This window comes from Antennarius striatus, chromosome 7 (genome assembly GCF_040054535.1).
Source record: "Antennarius striatus isolate MH-2024 chromosome 7, ASM4005453v1, whole genome shotgun sequence".
NCBI classification, from domain to species: Eukaryota; Metazoa; Chordata; class Actinopteri; order Lophiiformes; family Antennariidae; genus Antennarius; species Antennarius striatus.
In genome coordinates this window covers 20767278-20793996 of record NC_090782.1, presented here as the reverse complement: position 1 = coordinate 20793996, position 26719 = coordinate 20767278, and the positions used below count along the sequence as shown (strand labels likewise).

General features: G+C 43.2%; 1 protein-coding gene across 1 annotated transcript in view; it reads left to right on the top strand.

Annotated features, from left to right (window-relative positions):
• hmcn1 (hemicentin 1) overlaps positions 1-26719 on the top strand; it is a 62330-nt gene that overhangs the window by 24351 nt on the left and 11260 nt on the right. Inside the window, exons 12-76 of the mRNA XM_068318633.1 lie at positions 1941-2082; positions 2197-2324; positions 2481-2594; positions 2827-2985; positions 3643-3834; positions 3919-4014; positions 4659-4786; positions 4895-5039; positions 6018-6130; positions 7044-7203; positions 7898-8063; positions 8454-8581; positions 8689-8940; positions 9087-9182; positions 9543-9737; positions 9859-9993; positions 10534-10677; positions 10824-10950; positions 11041-11195; positions 11327-11605; positions 12060-12341; positions 12668-12776; positions 12858-13027; positions 13243-13397; positions 13543-13666; positions 13764-13865; positions 14367-14543; positions 14642-14793; positions 14905-15028; positions 16318-16493; positions 16590-16686; positions 16905-17027; positions 17111-17266; positions 17406-17687; positions 17765-17932; positions 18541-18654; positions 18846-18932; positions 19077-19268; positions 19366-19539; positions 19624-19737; positions 19953-20098; positions 20206-20356; positions 20577-20774; positions 20853-20966; positions 21049-21236; positions 21435-21531; positions 21695-21856; positions 21971-22084; positions 22176-22378; positions 22488-22569; positions 22640-22771; positions 22870-23019; positions 23192-23357; positions 23440-23564; positions 23646-23829; positions 24078-24175; positions 24259-24537; positions 24619-24815; positions 24935-25016; positions 25228-25364; positions 25463-25604; positions 25681-25825; positions 25959-26086; positions 26170-26326; positions 26531-26652. Coding sequence (XP_068174734.1) covers positions 1941-2082; positions 2197-2324; positions 2481-2594; positions 2827-2985; positions 3643-3834; positions 3919-4014; positions 4659-4786; positions 4895-5039; positions 6018-6130; positions 7044-7203; positions 7898-8063; positions 8454-8581; positions 8689-8940; positions 9087-9182; positions 9543-9737; positions 9859-9993; positions 10534-10677; positions 10824-10950; positions 11041-11195; positions 11327-11605; positions 12060-12341; positions 12668-12776; positions 12858-13027; positions 13243-13397; positions 13543-13666; positions 13764-13865; positions 14367-14543; positions 14642-14793; positions 14905-15028; positions 16318-16493; positions 16590-16686; positions 16905-17027; positions 17111-17266; positions 17406-17687; positions 17765-17932; positions 18541-18654; positions 18846-18932; positions 19077-19268; positions 19366-19539; positions 19624-19737; positions 19953-20098; positions 20206-20356; positions 20577-20774; positions 20853-20966; positions 21049-21236; positions 21435-21531; positions 21695-21856; positions 21971-22084; positions 22176-22378; positions 22488-22569; positions 22640-22771; positions 22870-23019; positions 23192-23357; positions 23440-23564; positions 23646-23829; positions 24078-24175; positions 24259-24537; positions 24619-24815; positions 24935-25016; positions 25228-25364; positions 25463-25604; positions 25681-25825; positions 25959-26086; positions 26170-26326; positions 26531-26652 — 9831 coding nt within the window. The remainder of the gene's footprint in view (positions 1-1940; positions 2083-2196; positions 2325-2480; positions 2595-2826; positions 2986-3642; positions 3835-3918; positions 4015-4658; positions 4787-4894; positions 5040-6017; positions 6131-7043; positions 7204-7897; positions 8064-8453; positions 8582-8688; positions 8941-9086; positions 9183-9542; positions 9738-9858; positions 9994-10533; positions 10678-10823; positions 10951-11040; positions 11196-11326; positions 11606-12059; positions 12342-12667; positions 12777-12857; positions 13028-13242; positions 13398-13542; positions 13667-13763; positions 13866-14366; positions 14544-14641; positions 14794-14904; positions 15029-16317; positions 16494-16589; positions 16687-16904; positions 17028-17110; positions 17267-17405; positions 17688-17764; positions 17933-18540; positions 18655-18845; positions 18933-19076; positions 19269-19365; positions 19540-19623; positions 19738-19952; positions 20099-20205; positions 20357-20576; positions 20775-20852; positions 20967-21048; positions 21237-21434; positions 21532-21694; positions 21857-21970; positions 22085-22175; positions 22379-22487; positions 22570-22639; positions 22772-22869; positions 23020-23191; positions 23358-23439; positions 23565-23645; positions 23830-24077; positions 24176-24258; positions 24538-24618; positions 24816-24934; positions 25017-25227; positions 25365-25462; positions 25605-25680; positions 25826-25958; positions 26087-26169; positions 26327-26530; positions 26653-26719) is intronic.

The window sequence follows — 26719 nt, the reverse complement described above, 5'->3', positions numbered from 1 at the left end:
CGGAATCATGAGCCCTTTGTTGTGTACATGGAGGAGAGTATCCCTTGCCAGCGAGGAAGATCATCAGCAGCACCTCGACAGGAAATGACAACATAATCGAGTTACTTAAATCTGTCATTAGAGGAATTCAGACAGAATTTTCAGGAAAGAGCAACAAAATATCTCATTATACAGAGTCAAAACTGACAAAATGAATATTCATTAATTACAGACTTGAGCTCCAGACACCATCCGTTCAAGATTAATCTGATTTAAAGTACATGCAATTTTTCTGCAGCTTGGATTTTTCTCTCTTTGTAGCCTGATATTTTTTGTCAAGCAAAAAAACAAACAAAACAGAATCAAAATCAGAAAAACATGATTATTTTTAATTTCAAATAACAGATGTTTTTCCACTTTAATTAACTTAACAGTGGAGATTTTTAGTGTGATTTGGAGCAAACAGAGACCCTTTGTGTTACAGACTGAGAAGGTGGCTTCACACTGATGCCACACGGGTTTGAGAGGAACCTTGAGAGGAACCGTTTCACCGTTGACCCCAACTCACACTCCTCATTCACCACGTCACACTATTACTTACTCTCCTCTTATTGTTTTCAATTTCTATCTCTTTTTTGTGCCGCATCTCTTCTTCTTCTCTAAACCAGCTGTTAGTTAGCCCTGGGGGGTTACCTAATGAGCCCCTGGTCAGTCCCCTCCTAGTTATTAGTCTCACTTTGAAGTTAGCTCAGTTTGTGGACATATAGCAACGCAGATAGAACACATTAGAGCAGATTACACGTCTTGAAATGTTTCCTGTTTGACAGCAAAAAGGGAATGATGTAAATGAAAACAGCAAAAACTGTGAATGTCTATGAGAACGGCAAGGAGGTGCTGAAAGGAGGTTCATGCAGCACTCATGTGCATAACGAAGGAAAGACGGAGCAGGTGATGAAGGGAGGGCTAGACAAGCTTCTTCCTGACATATTGAGGCTGCTGCTGAGTCAGGGTTAAAGAATGCATTTTCCCTCTCAGGGACCCCCCCTCCCTTCCTCGCTCCTTCCCCCTCAAAGAGGCATGGTGACCTCTTGAGTCCCAAGAAGCAGGTGAGGTGAGAGCTTGGCCTGGCTGTAAACACAGAAAGAGGCCCTGCAGTTGTTTTCTTTGACCAGATCTGGGTCAACCACAGCACAGCCTCGGGCGCCGCGAAGATCAATCCGGCGGCCGGCGGAGGTGTTTCAGTTTGTTAGGTAGCTAACAGTGTAGCTAACAATGCATCATCAGTTTAAGCTGAAGCATGGGTGCAAAACTCCTCAAACTTTTGAACCTGTGCACTTCACCTAATTGTACCCCAGCACTTGCCCTCAGCTGACCCAAAGTCACACTGAATGTATTTTGGTTTATTGATAGCATGCAAGTAATAATGAGTTCACCTCCCTGTCTGCCTCACAGCCTTAGGACATAACAAAGAGCACAAATTAAATCCCTCTCTGGCATCTCAAATGGACACAAAGCTGAGTTTTGTATTTCTGTAAATCTTCTATGTCTGTATTGTGACTGCTTGTTCTCGCATCATGTGTTTATGCTCATTGGAAAGGTCCTAGAATCTGGACATAATTCCTGCTGTGGGAATAGGATCAGAAAAACACATCCTTGATGGGTTGAGTCACGTATTGTGAATCAAAGTGGAAAATCAGTTCAGATTCCACTGCCTGGGCTCAACATTTATTTGGTTTTACCAATTAAAAGGAATTGATGGTGAACATGTGCTTTGAAACAGTTTTTTTTTTTTTTTGCAGTTCATGCTAGAAAATTTGAGGTTCTGTTATATTTTACTGCTCAACATGCATTTAGTCAGGGTTACGAATGAAATTTGATGCTTGAATTGAGTTGAGTGTCTTAAATATATGGAATATTGATTCGTTGATTTGATAATCTTGTATTTTTTGAATGTCCTGTAGAGATGCCCAGGGTTTCAGTCAAACCTCAGAATCAAACCTTCATAACAGGAGATGAAGTACGGATCAGGTGCACAGCCAGCGGATACCCTCCACCCCGTGTCGTGTGGACCCACAATGGGATGTTCGTCACAGCATCCAACAGGTTAATTCATCTTCTTTGAAGACTTTTATTAATCAAATCAATCAAAATCAACATTTCTGCTTCTTAATGGCACTTTTCAACATTTCTGGTGATTCCTGCACCTTGTATGTTCAGACACAGGATGAGTCCTGATGGCATGCTGGTTATGAGACACATGGAGGAGAAGGATGGAGGAGTGTATGGCTGCTTGGCCAGCAACCAGGCTGGGACTGATTCTGGGAACTCCATCGTCACTTACATCGGTGAGCCCAATCCTTTTATTAGCTGTACTCAGATTCGTGGGCTGGAACCAAGAAAAATCCTGTAACCTCAGCGCAGGAATTACAGCATGTAGTACAGTTTTATTATTGCTTCCTATTGCACTGATTTTCTTTCTACTGTTCATTAATCGTCTCCAGAATCCCCTGTGGTGACAGTGGCTTTGAGTGATATTCTCATTGGCATTGGAGAAACCACAGTGATGGCCTGTCTTGCTTCTGGAACCCCACAGCCGGAGATCTGGTGGTACAAAGGTAACAACATAGAAGTAATAAGATCATAAAACAAAATAGATGTGTTCTTTATGTAGGAAAATAAAGAAAAAGCATCAAATATTACAACAAATATTTCAGGGTCTGGGTGAAGCTGAAATAATGTGTCATTTAAATAACAAAGAATCGAGTAGTTTTGATTTTATCTGTAACATTTCTGTTTTACAAAACCGAGCATGCCATTGTCCACATTTCCATTTGATCTAATTGCTAGGTGATGTCCAGCTGCATTCGTCATCCCACTTGGAGGTGGACACAATGGGGGGTACACTGACCATCGAAGACACCCAGAATGTGGATGCCGGAGATTACACCTGTGTAGCCGTGAATGCTGCTGGCACCTCCTCAGGAAAGATCTCTCTTGATGTCGGAGGTGAGACTTAAGTCATTCTGGTAAAAGCACTAACTTACGCTCTGTATAATGAGCTACATGGCAGCAGATAGCGTTTTCATGATATGCGTCTTATACTGATATTCCAGGGAGTTTACTTCATCCTCCACCTTAAAAAGATCATTACCAGATTTTTTTAAAAATGTGGAAATGTCTTAGGAAAGGGGAAGTGGAAGTGGAATTTCCAGTTCTCTTGAGTCGCTTAAGCCTTGGGTAGTAAATTTATTCCTCCACCAAACTCCTACACAACTCTGAAACCTAGTACTGAGGACAACTATATAATTAACACATTCATAGTCCTCAAAAAGGATGTAACACCCACCTGTATTTAGTACATGCACTCTCTTTCATGAGCTGAGCTGGGAAATAGCGAGCCTGAAATCCTGAACCATCAATGAATCGGTTGTTTTCAGCCAAATAGTCAATGAACAATGGGTGTGTCTGGTTTTCACCTCAACAAACTTGCACAGGAGTGTGTCAGTATTCATGTACACGTCCACAGAACAATACAGAAACTAACATATTACATGTTTAATGTATACATGATACACAAATATATGATCCTGAAAGGAGTAGAGAATAAACAGAGTGTGGAGATGAATGGCTGACCTTTGTCATCCTCACCCTTGTTTCCTCCAGCCCCACCCAAGTTCACCAGAGAACCACTAGACGTGGCGGTCGACATTGGCTCCAATGTGACCCTGGTGTGCCTCGCCCACGGTTACCCAGAACCGGAAATCACCTGGAGGAGGGAGGACAACCTTCCTGTTTTCAACCGGCCCGGATCACAGAGCACCGTCACTCAGAGCAAAGGAGGCCTACATATCACAAGTGAGTGTTTTAATGGGATAGACGCATGTGCTTCATACATTTAAATGCTCTAGGTTTATGTCAAACAATCCATTTTTCTCTCAGAGCTATGGGTGGAGGATGAGGCGGTGTATGTCTGCGAAGCTCACAATCACTTCGGCAGGATCGAGGCCCAGGCGAGGATCACTGTTACCGGACTGGGTAAGAGAGTTTTGCCTCTCTGTTTCAGGGCACCGCTGTTGTAGAAACACAGCAGGCATTGTAAAGTTTTATTTGTACATGTGATTTATTGGCTCTATAATCTCCAAGGGGAAACTGACGATGGTTTGTGTGTAACAGGCGTCATGAAATGTGAGAAAATCTTCACATGCGTTTTTACTTCAAACACTTGCTTACATTCCTTTTTGCTGAATTCACATTTTTCCGAGTGTGTCTAATCAACTTTCCACGTCCAGGACGTTGATATAAAACAACTCACAGCATCCCTCAGCACCTACAATATTGTCTGTGTGTCTGTTTTGTATGGGTGTTCCTCCTTCAGCCTTCACATGCGAATGCGAGTTCATTAGCACATTTCAGTAGGCGTGTTTGCACACATGTACCTTGTTAACCGCCATTTCTGTTCCCCTGGTTTCTCTACAGTGGAAACACAGTGAAATCCTATTATGTGGGCCAAATGTTAGAGGCCTCAGACCAAACCAGATGACATATACAATTGCCCCACTGCCCTCCTTTTCCCTCCTGACATCTTTGTCCAATGAGAAACACACACACCTCTAGATGAAATGAATTACTAAAAGCTTCCTTTCGGTCCGTTACAATTGTTCTGTGTTTTTGATCTGCAGTGGCGCCCGTCATTGCATTGAGTCCAGCAGTGATCAACGTGATTGAGGATCAACAAGTCACTTTGTCGTGTGTACTGCTGGCCGGCAATCCGCTGCCGGAGAGACAGTGGCTGCACAACTATGGCTTGGTGAGGATGAAGAAGAAGAATCTCAGTTTTTAGATGTCTTCCATTTTATTTCATTACCACCAGGTAACCAGGGTTTTATTTGACCCGTTAACTCTATACATTTTTTAGGTGACCTCAGACCAGTATGTGACGGTGAGGAAGGACGGCAGCCTGCATATCGAGAGAGTTCGCCTGGATGATGCAGGCGATTACACCTGTTTGGCTGAAAGCATCATTGGGGCTACCAACCATACCACCACCCTCAGCGTTTTTGGTAAAACTGATTGAAACCATTGCTGTTCATGTAGTATTCTGGAGAAGTGTTTAAATGGGCTACTTAAATTTATACACGAACAGTGACACAACTCACTATTCTTGGAGCATCCTGGGACATGAACCAGGAACTTGTTTTACACAGATCCTGCAAATCAGCAACAATGAAAACATGGAACGGTAGTGCTATGTTTAGTGTTAAACATGTGAACAAAGGCCTATTGCCAATGTGTTATGAAACATGTAATGTCCCGTCTGCCTTTTCTTTTCGCCTCCTTCGCTTCTTACCGCTCCTCTTAAATATGTCCTTACACCGCAAGAGGCTCTTAACTCCATGAATAGGATTATCTTTGAGGTTGCATTAAACCAGGACCAGCTGAGGGTAATGGCAGAGTTTGCAGCCCAGTGAGAGGCGAAAATGTGTTCACCATTTATGTTTAAGTCAGTCATTGCCAGATTCTAACAACTTAAAAATAAATCATCCGCAGCATGAAAGCGAAAAGACTGGCTCCCTCAGTTCTTGAAATTAGGTCAGTTCATTCATTGCGTTGGACATTTACACTATATAGGTTGGTATACAGTCAGTTTTTAATAACCTAATGGAAATATTTTCCTCATAGCCAACAGTATCTCTCTACAGTCCTGAAGTCCATGCACATGCTCTGTGCGTGATTCTGCTGTTTGGTTAAATCACATTTTCATTTCCAAGGACATGCTCCAAGCCTCCAAGGGATGATCTTTTCTGCAGATACCTTAGACTGTTAGGAAAACAAGCCTGATAATGAAGGAGGGAGAAAAAGAATGAGAATGATGTTGAGGATTAAAGTTGAATATTTACTTGATCATTTATGTGCAACCGTAATATACCTAAAGCAAAAGCACAGTGTAGCCAAAGCTCTTTCAAGTTAGATTTTAGAAATATTGCATGAAAGTTTTATTTAAATACATTTTGAACTGTTTATTTTTCTTATATTTCCAGTGATTCCCACTATTCAGCATGGTCCCCAGGTGTTCACTACGATAGAGGGCACACCCATCACACTGCCCTGTCAGGCCGCTGGAGTACCCGTCCCTGAGATTACCTGGGCCAAGGTTTGTATGGGCAAATCTCTGACTGTAAAGAGTTTGTGCTGCTTTCTCCACCACTGAAGACATTCATTCTATAAATGGTGAAATTATAAGTTAATACTTAAGTTAAGTTAAATTTAAAAAAAAGAAAAAAGAAACGTGTAATAAGCAAGTAGTTGAATCACTAGAAAAAGTACAGGCCAGAGGTCTAATCAATATTATATTTTAACCAAATCTCAACAGATAGATTTCCAAAAGGTGTTAATGCCACCAAAGTAAGCAATATTTTTAAAAGTAATGATGTTTCACTGCAAATTAAGAACCACTGTATAATTTTGTGACTCATAAACTCCCACATGTGCATAGACACATTACTTTAAATGAATTCTATTTCTGAGGTCTGATTGAAATGTGTCTAATGTCTATTTGTGCTGTTGTGTCAAAGGTCAGATTTTCATTTAGTATCGATGGACTTTTGGAAAATGCTGATATGTGTGTGTTGGGGTTCCTCCCTTTTGTCCGTCTTTTACACTAGTCTCTTGGAGCTGCTAGAGTGAACAGGCCTGCAGGGACATATGAAAGCAGATCATGTTAAGTTTTCCTCCAGCTGTTATGAAGTGATTCAATCAGATCCCTTTGCTCTTCTCTATAACGTCATATCGAATTACTCATGCCACATCCAAAAGAATGCTTAGAAATGACACAATCCTGATGTACTAACATCACATCTGCTTCATGTTTTGGTTCTTCATTTGGATGTATAATTGCTAACAGTATTTATCATCAGGGAAGAATGTCATTTCATACATTTAAGCATTCTTAGTGGGTCAAACCACACTTCCTGCCTCTTGTTTTGGACATGTCAAGTGTTAATAAAGCTGAGTTAATGAAACAAACATTGGCCCCTGCCCTTTCCCTGCTGTGATTTATTTTGTAGGGTGGGGAACTGCTGTACTTGGGTGGTCCAGCCTTCTCCCTGGATTCTGATGGCAGCCTCATGATCACCTCCCCCTCTGGAAATGAGGCTGGAGAGTTCATCTGTACGGCTACCAATGCTGCTGGCTATGCCTCCAGGAAGGTCCAGCTCACTGTCTATGGTGAGCCTCGTCACTGTAGGCTGGTCACAGTCCTTAGCAAAATGAATGAGTCGTACGTAGCATTTAACCTCAACAAATCGTGACTAGACATTAGCGTAATTACTGTTATTACTGACAAGTAGGACTAGGAGCAGTGACTAGCAGCATCTACCAGTGAGAAAATTACATCTCATCACATTACTGGCTTGGATTTTGCAAGAAAATGGAATTGAAGAACAAAGATACAACAAAAACCAAATCTATTATTCTAGTCTAATAATCTGTGTTGGATTCATGACTGTTATTGAGTCTTAAAGACAGTTTTGTGGCTTTGACAAAAACATGAAGTTACTCACAGACACTCCAACCATAAACTGGGGTCCAGCTTCCCAAACATGTTCACTTAAACACAAAACAACAGCTAATATTGAAAGTTGTTTAATTGAACGACCTGTAAGCGAAACATATTGAGTGGATTTCATTCTGATAAGCCGTTGCGTTCTATGTATGTGTATATATGTGGGGCTTTTATTGTGAAAGGTCTGTATTTGTTACCAAGGTATTGACAGGAAATTATAGGAAAGAAGGGAAGGGACCATTAAAATTGATGGCTACCTGTGTGTGTGTGTGTGTGTGTGTGTGTGTGTGTGTGTGTGTGTGTGTGTGTGTGTGTGTGTGTGTTTGCGTGCGTGTGCGTGTGTGCGTGTGTGTCCAGTCGGACCTAGATCCAGTGTTGTCAGTGCGGGAAGCACGGAAGAACCAATGAAAATGTCCGTCATCCAGGGTGAGGACGTCATTTTGCCATGCGAGGTCCACAGTGTCCCCCCTCCCACCCTCAGCTGGGCCAAGGAGAAGCAGCTCATCTCCCCTTTCTCTCCCAGGTGAAGCCAGTAGAGAACCACACAACGTTCCAACAGCACTTTTACTTTACCAGGGAAGAGGATTTTTACTGCTAAACCCATCCCTTCTATTTTCAGACAAATTAAAGCGTAGCATCCCAGCTGTAAACTAAGATTCAGATTTGTCGTTCCATAAGGTTAAGACAACTTCTGTGCCGTCTTCATTGCTGCTACCCTCAGGTTATAGTTTGCGGTTCGATGAGATGACTGAGTAATCATACTCTTCCCTGTCATTTTTTTCTGTCTACCCTCTGAGTACCTGACACGGCATTTATAATTGAGTATGATGGTGAATTGCTTGAGTACAGTATATGTTTTTCTATGTAAGTTACTGAGTAGAAAAAAAAATCAATGTGTGTTTTTTAATTCCAGGCACGCTCAGCTTCCCTCAGGGTCGATGAAGATCTCTGACACCAGAGTGTCGGACGATGGACTTTATGTGTGTGTTGCCTCCAATATTGCTGGTAACCTGACACAATTCATCGAACTGAGTGTTTTGGGTGAGTTGATTTTTGAGTCGAGTCTTGGTGGCAACCAATGTACTAGTTAGTGGTAAATTAAAATATATTAGCTTATTGACTCTAGTCTTCTATCCTCTGTTTGGCAGTGCCCCCTAGTATCCAAGCTGGCCCAAGGGTCATGAAGGTACAGGTGGGTTACCCTGTGGAACTGCCCTGTATAGTGAGAGGAGTCCCAGAGCCCACCCTCACCTGGACCAGAGATGGTAAAAGATATCCAGTGTCACCTGACGGCAGCCTGGCATTGAGAAATGTGGAGATGGATGATGAGGGAACCTACACCTGCACAGCCACCAACGCCGCAGGCAGAGACGAGGCTAAAGTTCAGCTTCTGGTGCAAGGTTGGTGTCACACACATGTTTCCCTTCTCTCAAGGATTTTATGACCACTGTTCCAATGCACTTCAGCTCTACAAAGATCCATTTCCATGTTTTGCCGTTCTGTTTATACTGTGTGATTGTCGTTGATCGTGTTTGTCTGTCATCAGTGCCCCCAGTGGTTGAGGTACTAGAGCCCCCCTTCAATAGTCCTCTGCAGGAGAGAGTTGCAAACCAGCCTATTGCATTTCCCTGCCCTGCCAAAGGTAAAGCATGATTTGCACCCAGCCTCTGACATGACATTAGGGTGAAGAAACTTATTTATGAACTGGACTTAAAAGAAAAGCTTGAAGACGTTTCACCTCTCATAAATTTGTTTCTCATCTTCAACCTTTTCCTACAAATCTAGTTGTCTTTATTTTTACACAGAGATCGACTGTGACCTGGATTAATCTCCACAGGAAGCAGATTTACCATTTGTTTCTATGAAGGATCTTAAAAGCACCAATCCTATCAATTTTAAATGATCACGCTAGAAGTAAAAACGATGCTTTTTTTCAAGTAATGTGAACTACAATACATACTTATTTTCTAATTTCCTTTTCCTGCATTCCTGTTTTTGTCAGGTCTTCCCAAGCCAGTGATCCGGTGGTTGAGGAATGGGCAGGAACTGACGGGTAACGAACCAGGCCTTTCCATCCTGGAGGATGGCACGCTGCTGATCCTGGCATCTGTGTCGCCGCTTGACAACGGAGAATATGTTTGTGCTGCTGCTAATGATGCTGGAACCACTGAGAGGAAGTACCAGCTCAAAGTTAATGGTGATTGATTACTCTGTGGTTCCGACTGATCATTTGCCGAGACCTTCTCAAACTAATCTAATGCTTTTATGCATTTTAAATAAAAACTAGTGGTCATTCTTTGTCTTTAATGCCCCCACAGTGCCCCCAGATTTTCGTGACAGTGAAATACCAGGAAACGTATCTTTAGTCCTGAGCCAGTCTGCCAGCTTGGTGTGTGATGTCACAGGAAGTCCAACCCCTGTCATAACCTGGTACAAGGATGGCTCTCCTGTAGGTGAAACCTCCTTAAGATGTCGATTTCTATTCCATATTTATAGATTTCATGTGTACAACTATGATGTAATCCAATTTTTCATGTTTTTTAGATTAAGTATAAATTTTACTTCTTAGAAAGGGAAATACCCACACCAGAGATGGAGGATTTAAATAGCATGCTGCTCTATACTTTGGATAACGTGCACTTAAACTGTGGTCTATTAAATTCCCAGCATGGATTGTATTACAAATCTTTGCATCCATAAAAATTATAGAGAAATCATGATGATCTTTCCTTTCATTTATTAATGACTGAATGAGCTCTGATGACAGGGTGCACTTTCCAGGAGAACAGACCTTAAGCCGCAGTACATCCTGTTCGTATTAATGTGTGTGTGTGTTCATAGAGAAGCCAGGCCTCATGGCAGCGTGGTCAAAGCTCTAAAGACAGAAAAGCTGATCTGCTATCCAAACATTTTTACCCATTGATAGAGCTTCTTAAACTCTTAGAAAAGTTGGTTGTGTTTGATTTCATTTATTTATATTGGTCTCTAGGTAGTTGCTAGTGACAACATCCACATTCTTGAAAGGGGAAAAATCCTGAGACTACTTAAAGCAGCCATCAGAGATGGAGGAAGCTACAGCTGTAAAGCCATCAACATTGCAGGCAGCACAGAGAAAGACTTCTATCTGGATGTACTGGGTGAGTAAAGGTAGTGAACTGTCACCTTGAAACTCCAGGAAATTCAGTGCAAAGAGAACTGGAACACAGAGAACTGTGTGTGACTCAGTCAGTCTAACAGTTTCTTGATGAGTCAGCTATCATATACTTTTGCATTTTTCCCCCAGTTCCACCAACCATTGAAGAATCCGATTCTCCTGGAGATGTTTCAGCCATCGTCAAACAGGAGATCACCCTTGAGTGCAAGGTCCACGGCGTGCCCTTTCCCACCATCCAATGGTACAAGGACAGGAAGTAAGTTGCCACTTATATTAATGACTTTTACCTCATAAGATTGCTTAAAGAATAGATTTTTTTTAAAATGGGTTATATGTTTGTTTCCAGGCTGGTGTTTCTTGGTGATCCCAATCTTGAGGTCACAAACAGGGGTCAGGTCTTGAAGATAAAAAGTGCCCGTCTTGGGGACAAGGCCCGCTACCAGTGTAGTGTCATGAACACAGCTGGCAAGCAATCCAAGGATTTCAACCTCATCGTCTATGGTGACTGTGGATTTAATATATCACAAGCAGTCAGATACGCCATTAAAAAGCGTCACACTATGAATCAGTTTAACACGAGCAAACAGCTGAATTTACATTGGTCATATTTTATGATTTTTATTCCACTCCAGTACCCCCCTCCATCAAAGGCGGTAATATAACCACAGAGGTCACGGCCTTACTGGACACCGTGGTCACACTGGAGTGTGAAGCACGTGGCGTTCCTCTTCCAACCATCACCTGGTTCCGAAACGGGGAGGCCATCCTTTCCAGCCGACAGGCTCAGTACGTGGAGCGAGGTCATTACCTGAAGATTCCTCGAGCGCAGGCGTCAGATGCCGGCCAGTACACCTGCAAGTTGACCAGTGTGGCCGGCAACGCTGAGAAGACTTATGAGCTGGACGTCTACCGTAAGAACTTGAAAAGATATGCCCTGCCTTAATGTGTTGTATTTCACTCTGAAACTTCTAGAACCCAATTTTTGTGTGTTTTATAAGATCTAGAGGGCGTTGTGATGTTAAGTCATGTGAGTGACAAACCTCCACGAATGCCATTGTCTGAAGTCTGTCAATAAAAATCACAAACATCATACAGATAAAAGGTTTTCTTTAATATGGAAATATATTCATTCACATATTTAAAGCTAACATATCCTGTATCCATACGAAAAAGTTGAACATACATCATAATGATGGCATTGCTTTTACTCAGACCTTGAACATCTAATCCTAGTATTTGGAACCAATCATTTATATTTTAGCAATAAAAATACAATTATCATCTCATCTCATTCTAAACAAAGGATCCATGAAATCAGTTTATCACAAAAGCCCTAAATGTCGTTTTGTTTCCTTCCGATCTCAGTGCCTCCTACCATTGCTGGAGGTGATGAGGGGTCAGCAGAGAGGAAAGTGGTCCTCACTCAGTCTCTGATTCTGGAGTGTGAAGCTGGGGGACACCCTCCGCCATCCCTTACATGGCTGAAGGATGGCGTTCCTGTACGCGATGGTGAAAGCGTCCGTGTTCTGGAGCAGGGGAGTAAAATAGAAATCCTGTCAGCCGTGGCATCAGACGCCGGACAGTACGTCTGCGTCGCTACAAGCATTGCTGGGGAGAAGGAGGTCAAATACGACGTCAGGGTTTTAGGTACTGAAACACTGAATCATAACCATTTACATCGGTACCTGTTTGTCTTGTTTGTCTATATACATTTTGTGACTATTTTAATCATTCTAAAGAATTCTGAAGAATGATTTGTGTCAGTTCAGCATTCAGTTCATTTCTGTGGCAAAAGCAGAAAAACCCAAAGCAATAGAAGCCACACGTAGAATCCAGACTTCCTTCTTTATGTCTTGCATCGAAAATTTTACAAATAAAAATATAGAAGACTGTCGGAAATCCAAAGAAATAAAAAGTCATATGAATCGAAACAAGCTTTCAAACATTCACAGAAATATATTTTATAATTCTAGTTCCTCCTTTAATCGATGGAGCTGATGATGCAACCGACAACACGGTGATAATCAACGGCCCACTGGAGCTGGAGTGTCAGGCAACCGGAACACCGCCGCCTACCATCACGTAAGACCAACATATGATGACAAAAGACCTATGAATGCACACATGTACACATTTATTCAGTGTTAAAGCTTTACTTTCTAGGTGGTATAAAGATGGAAGACCTGTCAGACAAGGGGAAGGGTTGTGGGTGGCGGCGAACGGTCGACGGCTGGTCGTTGCTCGCGCTCAGGTCTCGGACACGGCTCGGTTTCAGTGCGTGGCCACAAATGAAGCAGGAGAGCATGAGAGGGACTTCAACGTGGTTGTCCACGGTAACGTATTCAGTGTTTTAAGTAGCATTTCTAGTCTTCTGATAACAAATTAATATGTTTGATGGTCATACAAGGAGTTATAATTACTGTATGCTTTAAATGCAAGCGACATGGACTCTCCCACTTTGGGTAAATACAACTCTGCCTTAATGTGAATTCCTTTCTCTGAATGACGTCTGGTGAAGTTGTATTAAGAAAGTCCTCTCTCTTTCCAGTTCCGCCATCCATTCGCACCACTGGGCCAGCTGAACGTTCAGTGGTTCTCCACAAGACCACCAGTCTGGAGTGTATCTCCAGCGGCATCCCTCCACCCAGCCTTACCTGGCTGAAAGATGGCCGGCCTGTTGACACAACACAGGGACACGCTAAGGTTGGTTCCCTGGACGAATGAACTTGAAAGTCATCACACAGCACGACCAATCAGAACTAGGCTCACAGTTCATCCTGAAATGTACGTACCAAATATAATCATCCATGTCTGGTTGTCTGTTGCTTGTGCTTGTGTCTTCTCTCAGCTGGAGTCTGCAGGCAGAATGCTAAAGGTCACAAGGGCGAGACTAGAGGATTCTGGGAGATACACCTGTCTGGCCACCAATGCAGCTGGAGAAGCCCAGCAGCACATACAGCTCAGTGTCCATGGTAACTTAAAGATAGCACGTCTGTCCCTGATCTCACTGATGGCCTTTCTTTTGTTATGCTTATGAATCTCTCGTCCTTTATACTCTGTGTCTCTCAGAGCCTCCCAGTATCCTGTATTCAGGAGAGATCATCAACCAGACCATCCTGTCAGGCTTTTCCACTGAGCTGGAGTGCAAGGCCACCGGCAGTCCGTTACCTGGTGAGGTGTTTCACCAGCATCTGAATCCTGCTGGGTTTTTCTCAAAGGCAGCAAATCACAAACAATCTCTCAAGTCCCATTTGGTTGCAGTCCTGCTTTCATTATCTTTTACTATTATATAACAGCAGATACTCAAGCTCTGATGACTCCCTGCTGGCAGTTTCAATCTCCTCTTTCCTTTCTTTCCAGTCTTCAGATAAGAAGTTGCATTCCAATGTAAATGCACACTCTATAGGATTTTTTTTTTTTCCCTGCAAGCGTTCGTTCCAACAACCCGACATCTGTGCAACCATTTTACACATGAGACAAATAAGAATGGAACTGTTAAGCTCTCTGTGCAGTGAATGAACATACGAAAATGTCATAATGCACAGTCTGTTTATGAAGCGCTAAACTATTCCAATGGTGAAAATACATCTCCCACCTGCTTCTGTGTTATGAGTCTGTTCAGATGCGTCATGTCACCTGACTTTGTTTTAAACTTCCGCCGTTACGCCTCAGCAATCACTTGGTACAAAGATGGCCGACCCCTTACGAGTGCAGCCGGGGTGGCGTTACTGAAACGTGGCCAGGTACTGGAAATCGAACGGGCTCAACTGTCTGATGCTGGGATGTACAGATGTGTGGCCGTCAACCTGGCTGGAGTTGCAGAGATATTCCACAACCTGCAAGTGTACGGTGAGAGACTTCAACCCTATTTTAAACTGCTGAGCCTTCATGAAATCAGTCAAGTAAACATAATAAAACTCCATTTCCTGTCACTGATTTTCTCACAGTACCTCCGGTCATCACCAGCCGAGGCGGCACAGTAACCGTTGTGGTGAATGAAGCTGCCAGACTGGAGTGTGAGGCGACAGGAGTTCCTCCGCCCAGCCTCACATGGCTTAAAGACGGCAGCCCAGTGGCGAGCGTAACACACGGCATACAGGTGCACAGGAAACAAAACTCCTCCTTTCATTCCACCAGGACTGTTTGATAATGGACACACATACATCTTGACCACCTGACCCTGTCTCTTAACCCTTTGCCTCCCTCTCAGGTGTCATCAGGTGGCAGAATGCTGTCTCTGAACAGCGCTCTGGTCAGCGACACAGGCAGGTACACCTGTGTGGCTGTCAACGCTGGAGGAGAGCAGCAAAGAGAGTATGACCTGAGGGTTTATGGTGAGAAAATATTTATATTTTCACGCGGGTGCAGAGTTTACATTCACAAAATGACATGTAGAAAAATTTTTGATCATTGTATTTGCAGGTTTTTGGTTATCTTAAAGGTCTATCCAACAAAAAGATCAAACCCAAATAAATTGTTTGAGTCATTCTTTCTTCGTAAACTCAGCTTCGATCTGTTTTTTGTCTTTCTTTCTTTCAATTTTGTTTACTATTGACTCATGGATTCAACCTTGGGTTCTCTGGGGTTTACCAAAACCTACACACAGTATATATATTTCACCCCTGCAAAAGGGAACATAATATATCCTATTATACAGTACATCCGTGCATAATCAGGAAATAAATCCATGTCTCATAAACAAAAACATTTCAGCGATATTTTAGACATGCTTTGATCAAGGAAGGACACCACCTAATCACCCTAAAATACTGAATTACCGTTTGAGATGACCTTGAGCAAAACCCATGGCTGTGAAGGAAGTATGATTGGCCTCTCAACAAACTCTGTCAGCTTCCTGCAGAGAGCTGAGCTTGACGGAAAATCAGTTGTTGTTCAAGTCTAATCAATGCCAATGTCACCAAAGCAACAGAAGACAAGTTGTTTACATGCATGGGATTGTAATGTCTGTGTGTCTGTTTCTGTTTGAACATGTGGATGTAGAGCACTAACATCCCTGTGGCATGCGTTTCCTCAGAGAGATCAAAAAGCGCTTGTCCAAAGAAGTGAAGGCAGATTTGTTGGAGTAATTGCTACCATTCTGCAGCAGCTTCCTGAGTCTGGAATCTTGAATCGAGAGCTTGTTTCTGGCCTTACCCAATGAGTTGTGTTCTCTGTCCAGTAAATATAAATCAATGGGAATTACTCAGCAGTCATTTTCTAAATCGGACTATATTTTACCACATGTCTCATGAAAAACTGATAAACACAAGCGTACTCATTCAAATTGTAGGAAACCAGATATTTTGCCCGTCTTTGCTTATGATTTTTTCGCTCCTGAGTAATTATGCATCTCGATGTGTGTTAGCAATTTCCATGACGATTAGGTTTCAAGAAGTTCATGAAAAAAATGCTGTTTTAAGAAGTGTTTCTACAAAATAGAATTAGTTCTTTAACAGCACCAGAATGTGTATTTCAGGAAAGAAATCTTTCTGTGTGATCAGTTTAAAGCATTAGAACGGTTTATCAGGCTAAGTTCCTACTAATTCTATTACTAAATTTCTGTACGGGGATCATTAAAGCATCCTTCTTCTTCTTCTTGTTCTTCTTCTTATTTTTCTAACAGTTCCACCTAACATCAAGGGTGAGGAGGTGAATGCCACAGTGATGCTCAGTCGTCCGGTAGAGCTTCACTGCCAGAGCGACGCAATCCCTCCGCCTATCCTCTCGTGGCGTAAAGATGGACGCCCACTCTTCAGGAAACCTGGTCTTACAGTCTCAGTGGATGGGAGTGTTCTCAAGGTACAACAAGAGTTAAAGATTATCGTTTTCCGATGCAGATTACCGTCAGTGTTTTGTTGCTATGACTTCTGATTTGTCTGCGATTGGGAATGTTAGGTCGATAGTGCCCAGGTGCAGGATTCAGGCAGGTATTCCTGTCAGGCCACCAACGTTGCCGGAAAAACAGAGAAAAACTATAACCTCAATGTTTGGGGTGAGTTTGAATCATTTTTTGGTTTTATTTCTTTAAAACATTGTTCATGAATTGTGTTTATCTTCACTGAGGTGATTCTGAAGTTTATTCTTACAAAGGCACAACATAGAACTACATTTTGTAGTCCTGTTGGTGTATTAACCTGTCTTGTAACGGAACGTTTTCATATAAAGATCCTTGAATTAAACTTGACCTCCTCTTTCCGGCCATCATTTCAGTTTCTCCCAGTATCCACGGCTCAGAGACGGTGTCTCATTTGACCGTGATTGAAGGAAGCCTCATCACATTGGTGTGTGAGTCCAGCGGCATTCCGCCACCGAGCCTCACGTGGCGGAAGGACGGTACGCTTGTGTGTTTGTATGCTGCGGAGAATCAAGGTGGCAACAAAGGCAAACAAATGTTGTGATTATTTTTTGACTCCCAGGTTCTGAGCTCAAGTCGGATCCACGTCTGAGGATTTTGTCAGGAGGCCGACAATTACAGATCTCCAGCGCTGAGAGGACAGACGCCGCCTCTTACACCTGCACAGCCTACAGCGCCGCTGGAACCACGACCAAAGAGTACAGCCTGCAAGTTTATGGTGCGTGTGTGCCACCATATCTGTGACCTATACGCTTAAAATCACTGTTATTTAGTTTTTTACCGCTGATAAACTCTATAAACAATTAGCACTTCTCTAGGGACCACCTGCATCCACTGACTTGCTTTTCTTACTTCAGTCCGGCCTTCCATCAGACGCGGTGAGGCAGACAGCGATGATGTGGCTGTGACAAAAGGAGGAGACGTGACCCTGCACTGCGACGCAGAGGGCCTGCCACAACCGGCGGTCACGTGGCTCAAAGATGGTCGACCCATCACCAGCCAGCATGGAGCTAAGGTCCTGAATGAGGGAAGGCTGCTGCAGATTAAAGATGCCGAGGTGTCGGACACGGGGCGCTACACCTGCATAGCCGTTAATGTGGCCGGACAGGCTGACAACAAATATGATATCAGTGTAAACGGTATGAATTTTCCTGCTTCTATAAACGTCATTTCTTTCTACCCCGTTGCTCACCTGCTCTCTCCTCTTCTTGTTCAGTCCCACCTAGCATAATCGGTCAGGTAAATGTGCCAGAAAATGTCAGCGTTGTGGTGAAGAACCCGGTTGCTTTGAGTTGTGAGGCTTCTGGCATCCCACTTCCTACCATCACCTGGCTGAAGGATAGCCGGCCAATCAGAGCTTCCAGCTCAGTGCGCATCCTCTCAGGTGACTTTGGCTGATGTTTTTTTTTAAAGTTTTGTTTCAATTATGTCACAAAACTCACAAAAAATGCCATATTTAGAAATGTCAAATTTTTTTAGCCTGGTGTTGACTTTGTTGTTTGCCAAAATATAAATTTTCAAAAGACTAATGTAACTGGAGCTATTTTATTTCCCCTCTGAGGTTTAAAAGCCAAACGGTTGTAATACATCAGTAGTAATTTATTGTAACAGGATCATTGCAAGTGGAGCCAAACTCAACGATTCTTTTGAATTGTGTTTTCCCACATTTAACAAGATATATTGGGAGCCACCAAGTTAAACTGTGGCACCTGAATCCAGCGTGCTACTTAAATCACTCGCAGTCATCGCAACTATATTCCATTCCATTCTGGAATCTGATCGGACTGGTCTGTCAATGTTTTACCAGCTGTGAGCTCCACAGTCTAATTTTCTCTGTTAACTGATCCTGATATATAACAGGGTGATTTACCTCCAACAGACTTGAAACACTCACACATCATTGATTCTGTTTTCCTTCTTCTGACAGGAAGCTTGCTTAATTACTTGAAATTACTTAAAAACTTATACGTAATTGGCCCGTTTAATTTTTAGGAGGGCGGAGCCTACGTCTAATGCATGCTGCCGTACAGGATGCTGGGAGATACACGTGTATTGTGTCCAACAGCGCTGGTGAAGAGAGGAGGGACTTTGATCTTGACATCCTCGGTAATTATACAGTATATTATTGTTCGGCGTTTGTTTGTTTTTTACTGTAAATATACAGTATATTATTGTTGTTAAGAGCAATTTTTTTGGCAACATAAAGACGTCTTTATAGATAAACTATTGTCATTGCTGGACATTTGTGTACATTTATGGCATGTTCGAATTAACTGATGTTCAGTTTGATTCAACAGAACCACCAAGAATTGAAGGTGAGGGAACTGTGGTGGATACAAAGGTCAAGGAGAAACACAACATCACTTTAACTTGTGAGGCATCAGGTAATTATATACTACACACAGCCCAGTGTTGACTTCACATTCTTTTCCAATGTAAATGTTCCTGTTTAAGCCCTACATTCCACTACAAAGGTATTGTAGTCTCTGTGTTTCAACCCTTTGGTAATGCCACCAATAATCTCACAGGTAACCCTGTGCCAGAGATTAAATGGCTGAAGGATGGGCAGCTTTTGGTGCCTGAAAGTCGCCACCAAGTTTTGTCTCACGGTCGTTTCCTCCAGATCTACGGGGCCCAAGTTGCAGACACCGGCAGATACAGCTGCCTGGCGTCAAACAGCGCAGGGGATCGTAGCCGGCACTTCAACCTCAACGTCCTGGGTACAGACATGGCTTAAATGATTGAATCCAAATATCAGAGATGCATTTAGGTTGTGTTTTAGATCTTATTGTTTTCTGATCTCCTTTTTTGCACCAGTTTCTCCCACTATTGCCGGGTCAGGCCCGGATGGTTCTGCAGAGGAGGTGACAGTCACTCTGAGCAGTCCCACCTCCCTGCTGTGTGAAGTCCAATCTTACCCTCCTGCTCTGATCACCTGGCTCAAGGATGGCACCCCATTCGAGTCCAATCGCAACGTTAGAGTCCTCCCAGGTTTGAGAGCACATGCCAATATAGTCGGGCTAAATAAGTAATTTAGTGGTACACCTTTCTCATTTATCACCTGGGCTTTAACAGGTGGACGATCCCTGCAGTTTCTCAACGCTAAAGAAGAGGATGGTGGGAGATATACATGTGTGGCCACTAATGAGGCTGGAGAGACAATGAAGCACTATGAGCTCAAGGTTTATGGTGAGATTCCTGCATCTTTGAAAACATTCTGTAGAGGAAATGTACTTTTCCTATTCAAATGTTTGTTTTTTATGATTATGCACATCTGTACACAGGCAAATATAACTCTAAACTATCAGAAATGTCAAAATAAAATAGGAATATTCTTAGGATTACAACAGTTAGGTCAAAAATCCATATGTGGCTGTAATTTGACACATACGTCTTGAATTCAGTTCCCCCTCACATCAACAAGAATGACATCCCAGGAGAAGGACTGGCCCCCAAAGAGGTTAAGATCAAGGTGAACCACACGCTGACCTTGGAGTGTGCAGCTCAGGCCTTTCCCACCGCGGCGCTGCAGTGGTACAAGGATGGACAGGTAGAAATCTGATCTCATTCCTTGGTAACTCATGGGCGAAAACAAACTCATATCTCTAACAGTCTGAAATTCACATTTAACCTTGCATGCATTTTTTGCCTCCATAGATCCTGGGAGCAGATGAACATGTGTCCATATCAACCACAGGTCATATTGTTCAGATCAAGCATGCTCAGGTGTCAGACACCGGCCGCTATACCTGCGTAGCCACAAATATAGCTGGAGAGGATGAGAAGGACTTTGATGTAAATATACAAGGTGAACTGGGTCGACTGACGTCGATGTGTTAACTGAGACCATTGTTGTCTGAGTTTTATGGGAATGTTGAATATGCATTTTGAGAATAGTTGTTTTCAACTTGATATCTTTCATTTCAAACCATTTTCTTTTGAGATAAATGCCAGTGACTTGATTGTGTGTCATTCAGCCGTTCAAAATAAAGATTTTAACTTTTTTTTTTTTTTTTTCTTCAATTCAGTTCCACCTAATTTTAACAAGTCTGCTGAAAGTGGCGATGCTACACCCTTTCCAGGCTTTGGAGGGGACAATCGAGACGTGATCCTCAACAATCCCATCTCTCTTTACTGTGAAACAAATGCTGTCCCACCCCCGACACTCACTTGGTACAAAGATGGATATCTGCTGACCTCCAATGACAAAGTTCTGATCATGCCCGGTGAGACGTAAAAGAAATCAACATAAAACGTTGACAAGAAATAGATGAGCTTTGACTAATGATTTGTTTTATTCTCAGGTGGGCGAGTATTACAGATTCCCAGAGCCCAGGCTGAAGACTCGGGTCGGTACACATGTGTGGCTGTCAATGAAGCAGGAGAGGACTCCATCCAGTATGACCTCAGAGTGCTATGTGAGTAGGATATTCATGTTTTGGTGCGACAAGTCCCTTAAAAAAGAGCAGATTATCATGACGGCTTTTCACTCTGAAACAGTGCCTCCGATCATACGAGGAACCGACAGCGATTTGCCTGATGAGGTCACGCTTTTAGTCAACAAAACTACCCAGCTGGAGTGTCACGTGGATGGAAACCCCTCCCCCAAGATCACCTGGTTTAAGGATGGTCAACCAATCAGCTCTGATGGTCCATATAGAATCCTGTCCAACGGGCGAACACTTCAGGTAACAGTGAAGAAGCACAGGTGGTTTAAATTAATATGTCTCGTAGTTCACTTTTATATTCAAACATATTCCAGCTGTACCAGGTGAAGCACCAGTCCCATAAATGCATGATATGCATAAAGATTATAATACTGTTAAGTAGCTATGCTATCTATGCTATCTGTGAGGTTAATGTCTCCGTTTTGTCCCAAACATCAGGTGTTTGCTGCTCAGATATTTGACACTGGTCGTTATGTGTGTGTGGCTGAGAACGTAGCTGGAAGCTCTGAAAAATACTTCAACTTAAATGTTCACGGTGAGTTACATAAAACAGAAAATCACCTTAAAGTACAAATCGGTTTGAGAAAAGATGCATCTGCATTTACTCTAATGAAGAAGCTGTCTCCATTTAAAACGGCTAAAGCTGCATTCAGACACACTTTTTCTGTGTTTAATGTTTTGCATCTGTTTCCTTGCAGTTCCTCCCACCATCATCGGCCCGAGTCCCGAGACTGTGACTGTGGTGGTGAATAACTTTGTGTCTCTCTCCTGTGAAGCCACTGGTTTCCCCCCTCCCACCTTCAGCTGGTTAAATGACCGAGGTCCCATTCAGGGCAACAGCAATGCACTCATTATGCCTGGTACTACAATCTTGGGTTACCTTTAAATAGAAAATCCGATAGTGAATGACAAATTTAAAAGAATCGTATCATGAATGTATATTGTAAAAGCTCTGTGTGTTTGTGTGCCTTCAGGTGGTCGTACGCTGCAGATTCTGAAAGCTAAGGTATCCGATGGAGGACGGTACAGCTGTGTAGCCATGAATGCAGCTGGAGAGGCACACAAACACACCTACCTCACAGTTTTTGGTGAGTCTTTATTCACACTGAGCATCCTGGTGCTAATCTCCCCATCTTTGGCTTGATGATGCATTGCTCTTCATCTCATTTGACCTTTCAGTTCCCCCTAGTATCAGGGACAGTAGTGGGGAGTCCCCTGTGGTGATGAATGTGCTTATTGGGAAATCAGTCGCTCTCGAGTGCGAGTCCAACGCTGTACCTCCTCCCACCATCACCTGGTACAAGAATGGCAGGGTGGTGACAGAATCGGCCAATCTGCGCATCCTGGGAGATGGACAGATGCTAGAAATAAAAAACTCAGAGGTAAAACATGAACAGAATTATGGTTTGTCAGAAATCAGATGAAGTTCAACAACATTTACATGGCTGTAATCTCTTTTGTCCTTCCTTATTCATCTCCTCTGCTCTCCAGGTGTCTGATACTGGTCAATACGTCTGCAAGGCCACTAACATTGCTGGACAAGTGGACAAGAACTTCCACCTGAATATCTATGGTAGAAAATTAACTCAGCAGTTCCAGAAACATATTATATTTTCCTGGGTAAAACTTCTGTCTCTGTTCAGTTCCTCCTAGGATTGATGGACCAGCAGAGGAAAATGTTGCAGAAACCATCAGCAATCCAGTCACGTTTGCCTGCGATGCTACTGGAATCCCTCCCCCCAGCCTCGCTTGGTTGATGAACGGACGACCCATAGGTGCATCTGTGTTTACGTTTAAAAGAGCCGAAAGAGGATTATAAATGACAAAGGATAAAAAACACATATCATATTATTGATACCAAACTCTTATTTAGAGAACTCAGAGTCTCTGGAGATGCACATCTTCTCAGGAGGAACCAAGCTGCAGATTGCACGATCCCAGCTTTCCGACAGCGGCACGTACACGTGCGTGGCCTCGAACGTGGAGGGCAAAGCACACAAAAGCTACCACCTCTTCGTGCAAGGTATGTGCACACACATAGCGGTTCTAAAAAAAGTTGTTTTTTATGAAACTAAATTAAAGAAATGCAAATATTTCCAGAGAAGACCTGAATAATGATGGGTTATATTCTCATCATAGTTCTCAAGCAGTAATCATAGGATTAAACAGCAATAACAGGCACATTTCTCTCCCAGTCCCTCCCAGTATCTCTGGATCAGAGCTCCCTAGTGAAGTGGGAGTCCTGCTAAACGAAAGCATCCAGCTGGTTTGCCAAGCGAGGGGAACTCCGACTCCCTCCATCCAGTGGTTAAAAGAAGGTGAAGTCATCAACTCTACTCATGCTTGGAGCATGGGGCTCAGGTAACGCTTTACGCAAAATAAGAAAATCAATCCAGTGATAAATTATGTTGTAATGAAGATGTGATGCTGCCTTTGTTTTCAGCATCAGCCCAGATGGCAGCATACTCACTGTAAGTGCTGCTCAAACCACCGATAGCGCCAAGTACACCTGTGTGGCCGCCAACCCTGCAGGAGAAGAGGACAGGATATTCAATCTGAATGTTTACGGTGGGTTTAAGATTTGATTGTCTACTTCACACACAGAGATTCACTCGTCTTTATTCAGGAGTGTTTTCTTTTGGCTTTCAGTGCCTCCTGTGATTGACGGCCGCAGTGAGACGGATGAACAGTTGACCACGGTTCTGGACAGTTCTGTCAATATTGAATGTGTTGCTACGGGTTCTCCACCTCCACAGCTCAACTGGCTGAGGAATGGCCTCCCACTGCCAGTTTCCTCCCACATAAGGCTCCTCTCTGCTGGACAGATGCTCCGGTGGGTCAGTGGAAAGGGCTTTGAGAAACTTTTAAAAAAAAACATGCTGCTGCATTACATGTATTGCAGCAAAGTGCATCTTTGAATTGTCATGTATTATAGGATGCTTGCCAGCCCCTCCTTGGTCTAATGTGCCATCATGAGCTGGAAAAAAAGGGACAATCTTTTCTTCATGTTTTCATGGAAATCATGTTGAGGTGAAAAACAGGATAGGTACATGTTTTACTTTACATTTTTGCATCTGTCAGGATCACAAGAACCCAGGTGTCTGACAGTGGCACCTATACCTGTGTGGCATCAAACAGAGCAGGAGTGGACAATAAGAATTACAAACTTCAGGTGTTTGGTGAGTAAATGATCAAATGGTAATCTAAAATTACAGTTTAGAAATGAATAATAATCTGTTTTGTCTTTTATGGCTGTCTGCAGTCCCTCCTGGATTGGATGGAGCCGGGAGCACAGCGGATGTGACTGTAATCCGAGGAAAAATGGCATCTTTGCTGTGTGTCGCTGACGGGACTCCGACCCCGACTGTCTCTTGGCTCAAAGACGGAGTAAATCTAATTCCTGACCACCACTTGAAATTCCTCAACTTGAATACGACTATGCAAATCACCCTGGCCCAGGTTAATGACACTGGACGCTACACTTGCGTGGCTAACAATACCGCAGGTCAAGCTCACCGCCATTTCAACCTGAGAGTGCTGGGTGAGTCCTAGAGGATAGCTCGAGCTTCTCCGGCTAGAGGATGGGAAAAGAAAAAATATTTTGTTTGTCTGCTTTTGTTAGACCCTCCTCACATCAAGAACTCGGATGCACCGGCAGAAGTTTCAGTCGTGGTCAATAATGTCCTGGAGCTTCATTGTGAGGTGTCGGGTATCCCTACACCCTCTTTGACCTGGATGAAAGATGGTCGCCCCCTCCCACAGACAGACAGCCTGCGCCTCCTGCGTGGAGGAGAGGTGCTCCGTGCAGCATCGGCACAGGTTACTGACGCATCGATAGATTCCTTGTTCCTTTATGTGTGGCATAAAAGTCATAATTGTTGATCTTTTCCTATGTTTTCATACTTAATCCCACTTTTTCTTGCCTCACCTGCTCTCAGCTGGAGGACACAGGCAGGTACACTTGCTTAGCCAATAGTCCAGCAGGAGACGATGACAAGGAGTTCCTGGTTCGAGTGCACGGTGGGTAACATGAATGTGTAATACGTGTTATAGCCAACGTACATGATACTGTGGGAAAATTGTATGGCACAAACAAAAAAGAAGGATAGCTGAGTCAACTTTGTTTTTAGTTTCATCTTTTTAAAAATTCTTCTGCCAAGCTTGTACATACAGTTAACAAAAAGGTGATGAGAGAGTGAGTTTAAATCCACATCTGCCTGTGCTGTGTCAGTTCCTCCCAACATTGCGGGGGAGAACATTCCTCAGGATGTGTCGGTGCTGCAGAACAGACAGGTGACTCTGGAGTGCAAGTCCGATGCCGTTCCTCCTCCAACCCTGACCTGGCTTAAAGATGGCCAACCTCTGCAGGTCAGAATCAAGATGAAACACTAACAAGCGATCCACAAAACATATATACTCACAAATGACTAAAATGTACTCACAAATGACTGTTTACTTTTGCATAGCCTTCTGCCCGTGTGCGCGTTCTATCCGGCGGTCGCTACTTACAGATCAACATGGCTGAGCTTGGCGACAAAGCCCAGTACACCTGTGTGGCCACCAACATCGCTGGCATGACCACACGACAATTCAACCTGACTGTGAATGGTATACGGTCATTATTATCAATGGTAATCGCACATCTGAATGGCGACAACTTATTGAAAAGAAAATCCGTCCTCAGTGGCCCCGACGATCAAGGAAAGCTCCCAGGCAGTTTCAGTGCAAATCAACAAGCCAGCAGTGCTTGAGTGTATTGCAAGTGGAGTGCCGCCACCTCGTGTGACCTGGAGGAAACACGGCGCCATACTGGCTGGAAACAACCCCAGGTAGGTCCAGATTATACATTTTAATGATGCTTTTCTACTGACTTTCTATGATATTACCCCTACACATGTAGATATTAAAGTATTGGCCTTTTTTTAATGCTGGACCTCACCCAGTTTGTACAAATGCATGTAGATACACATTTGCAGAGGATGGGTCATTACACATCCACTCTGCTCAAGTGACAGACACCGGGCGATACCTGTGCATGGCAACAAATCAGGCTGGGACACAACGCAAGAGAGTGGATCTACAAGTATATGGTGGGTGACAATGTAGGTCTTATGCATGTCTTAACCATCCACAAATGCAGGCATCCAGTAATTTTAAGGTTCTCCTCTCTTAGTCCCTCCATCCATCACTGACGGTCGCACCAGCATGACGGTTACGGTCAATGTTCAGACCACCTTGTCTTGCGAGGCAACCGGCATACCCAAACCCACCGTCAGCTGGAGGAAAAATGGTCGCGGCATCAACACTGACCAGAATCAGAATATGTACAGGTTGATCCAGGTTTTCTCCCTCTCTGTTCTCTCATTTAAGTGTAAAAATAGAAAGATAGAACCAGTGCTGTACCTTCTCAAATGAGATTTTTTTCATGAACAATTTGTTGCAAAATAAGCATTTTAAAAAAAGTGTTTATCATTTTGCCATTTCTGCAGCACGAACTGCTAGTTACTTTTTTTTTTTCTTTTTGTTATTTCTAGATTACTCTCATCAGGCTCTCTGGTGGTTATTGCCCCCACAGTGGAAGACACAGCTGTGTATGAATGTATTGTCTTTAATGAGGCAGGGCAAGACTCCAGATCCATCAACCTTACTGTGCATGGTTTGTATCACAGCAAAAGATATTACTTGAAGTTATAATCAATTGTATCTGCAACAAACATCCATTA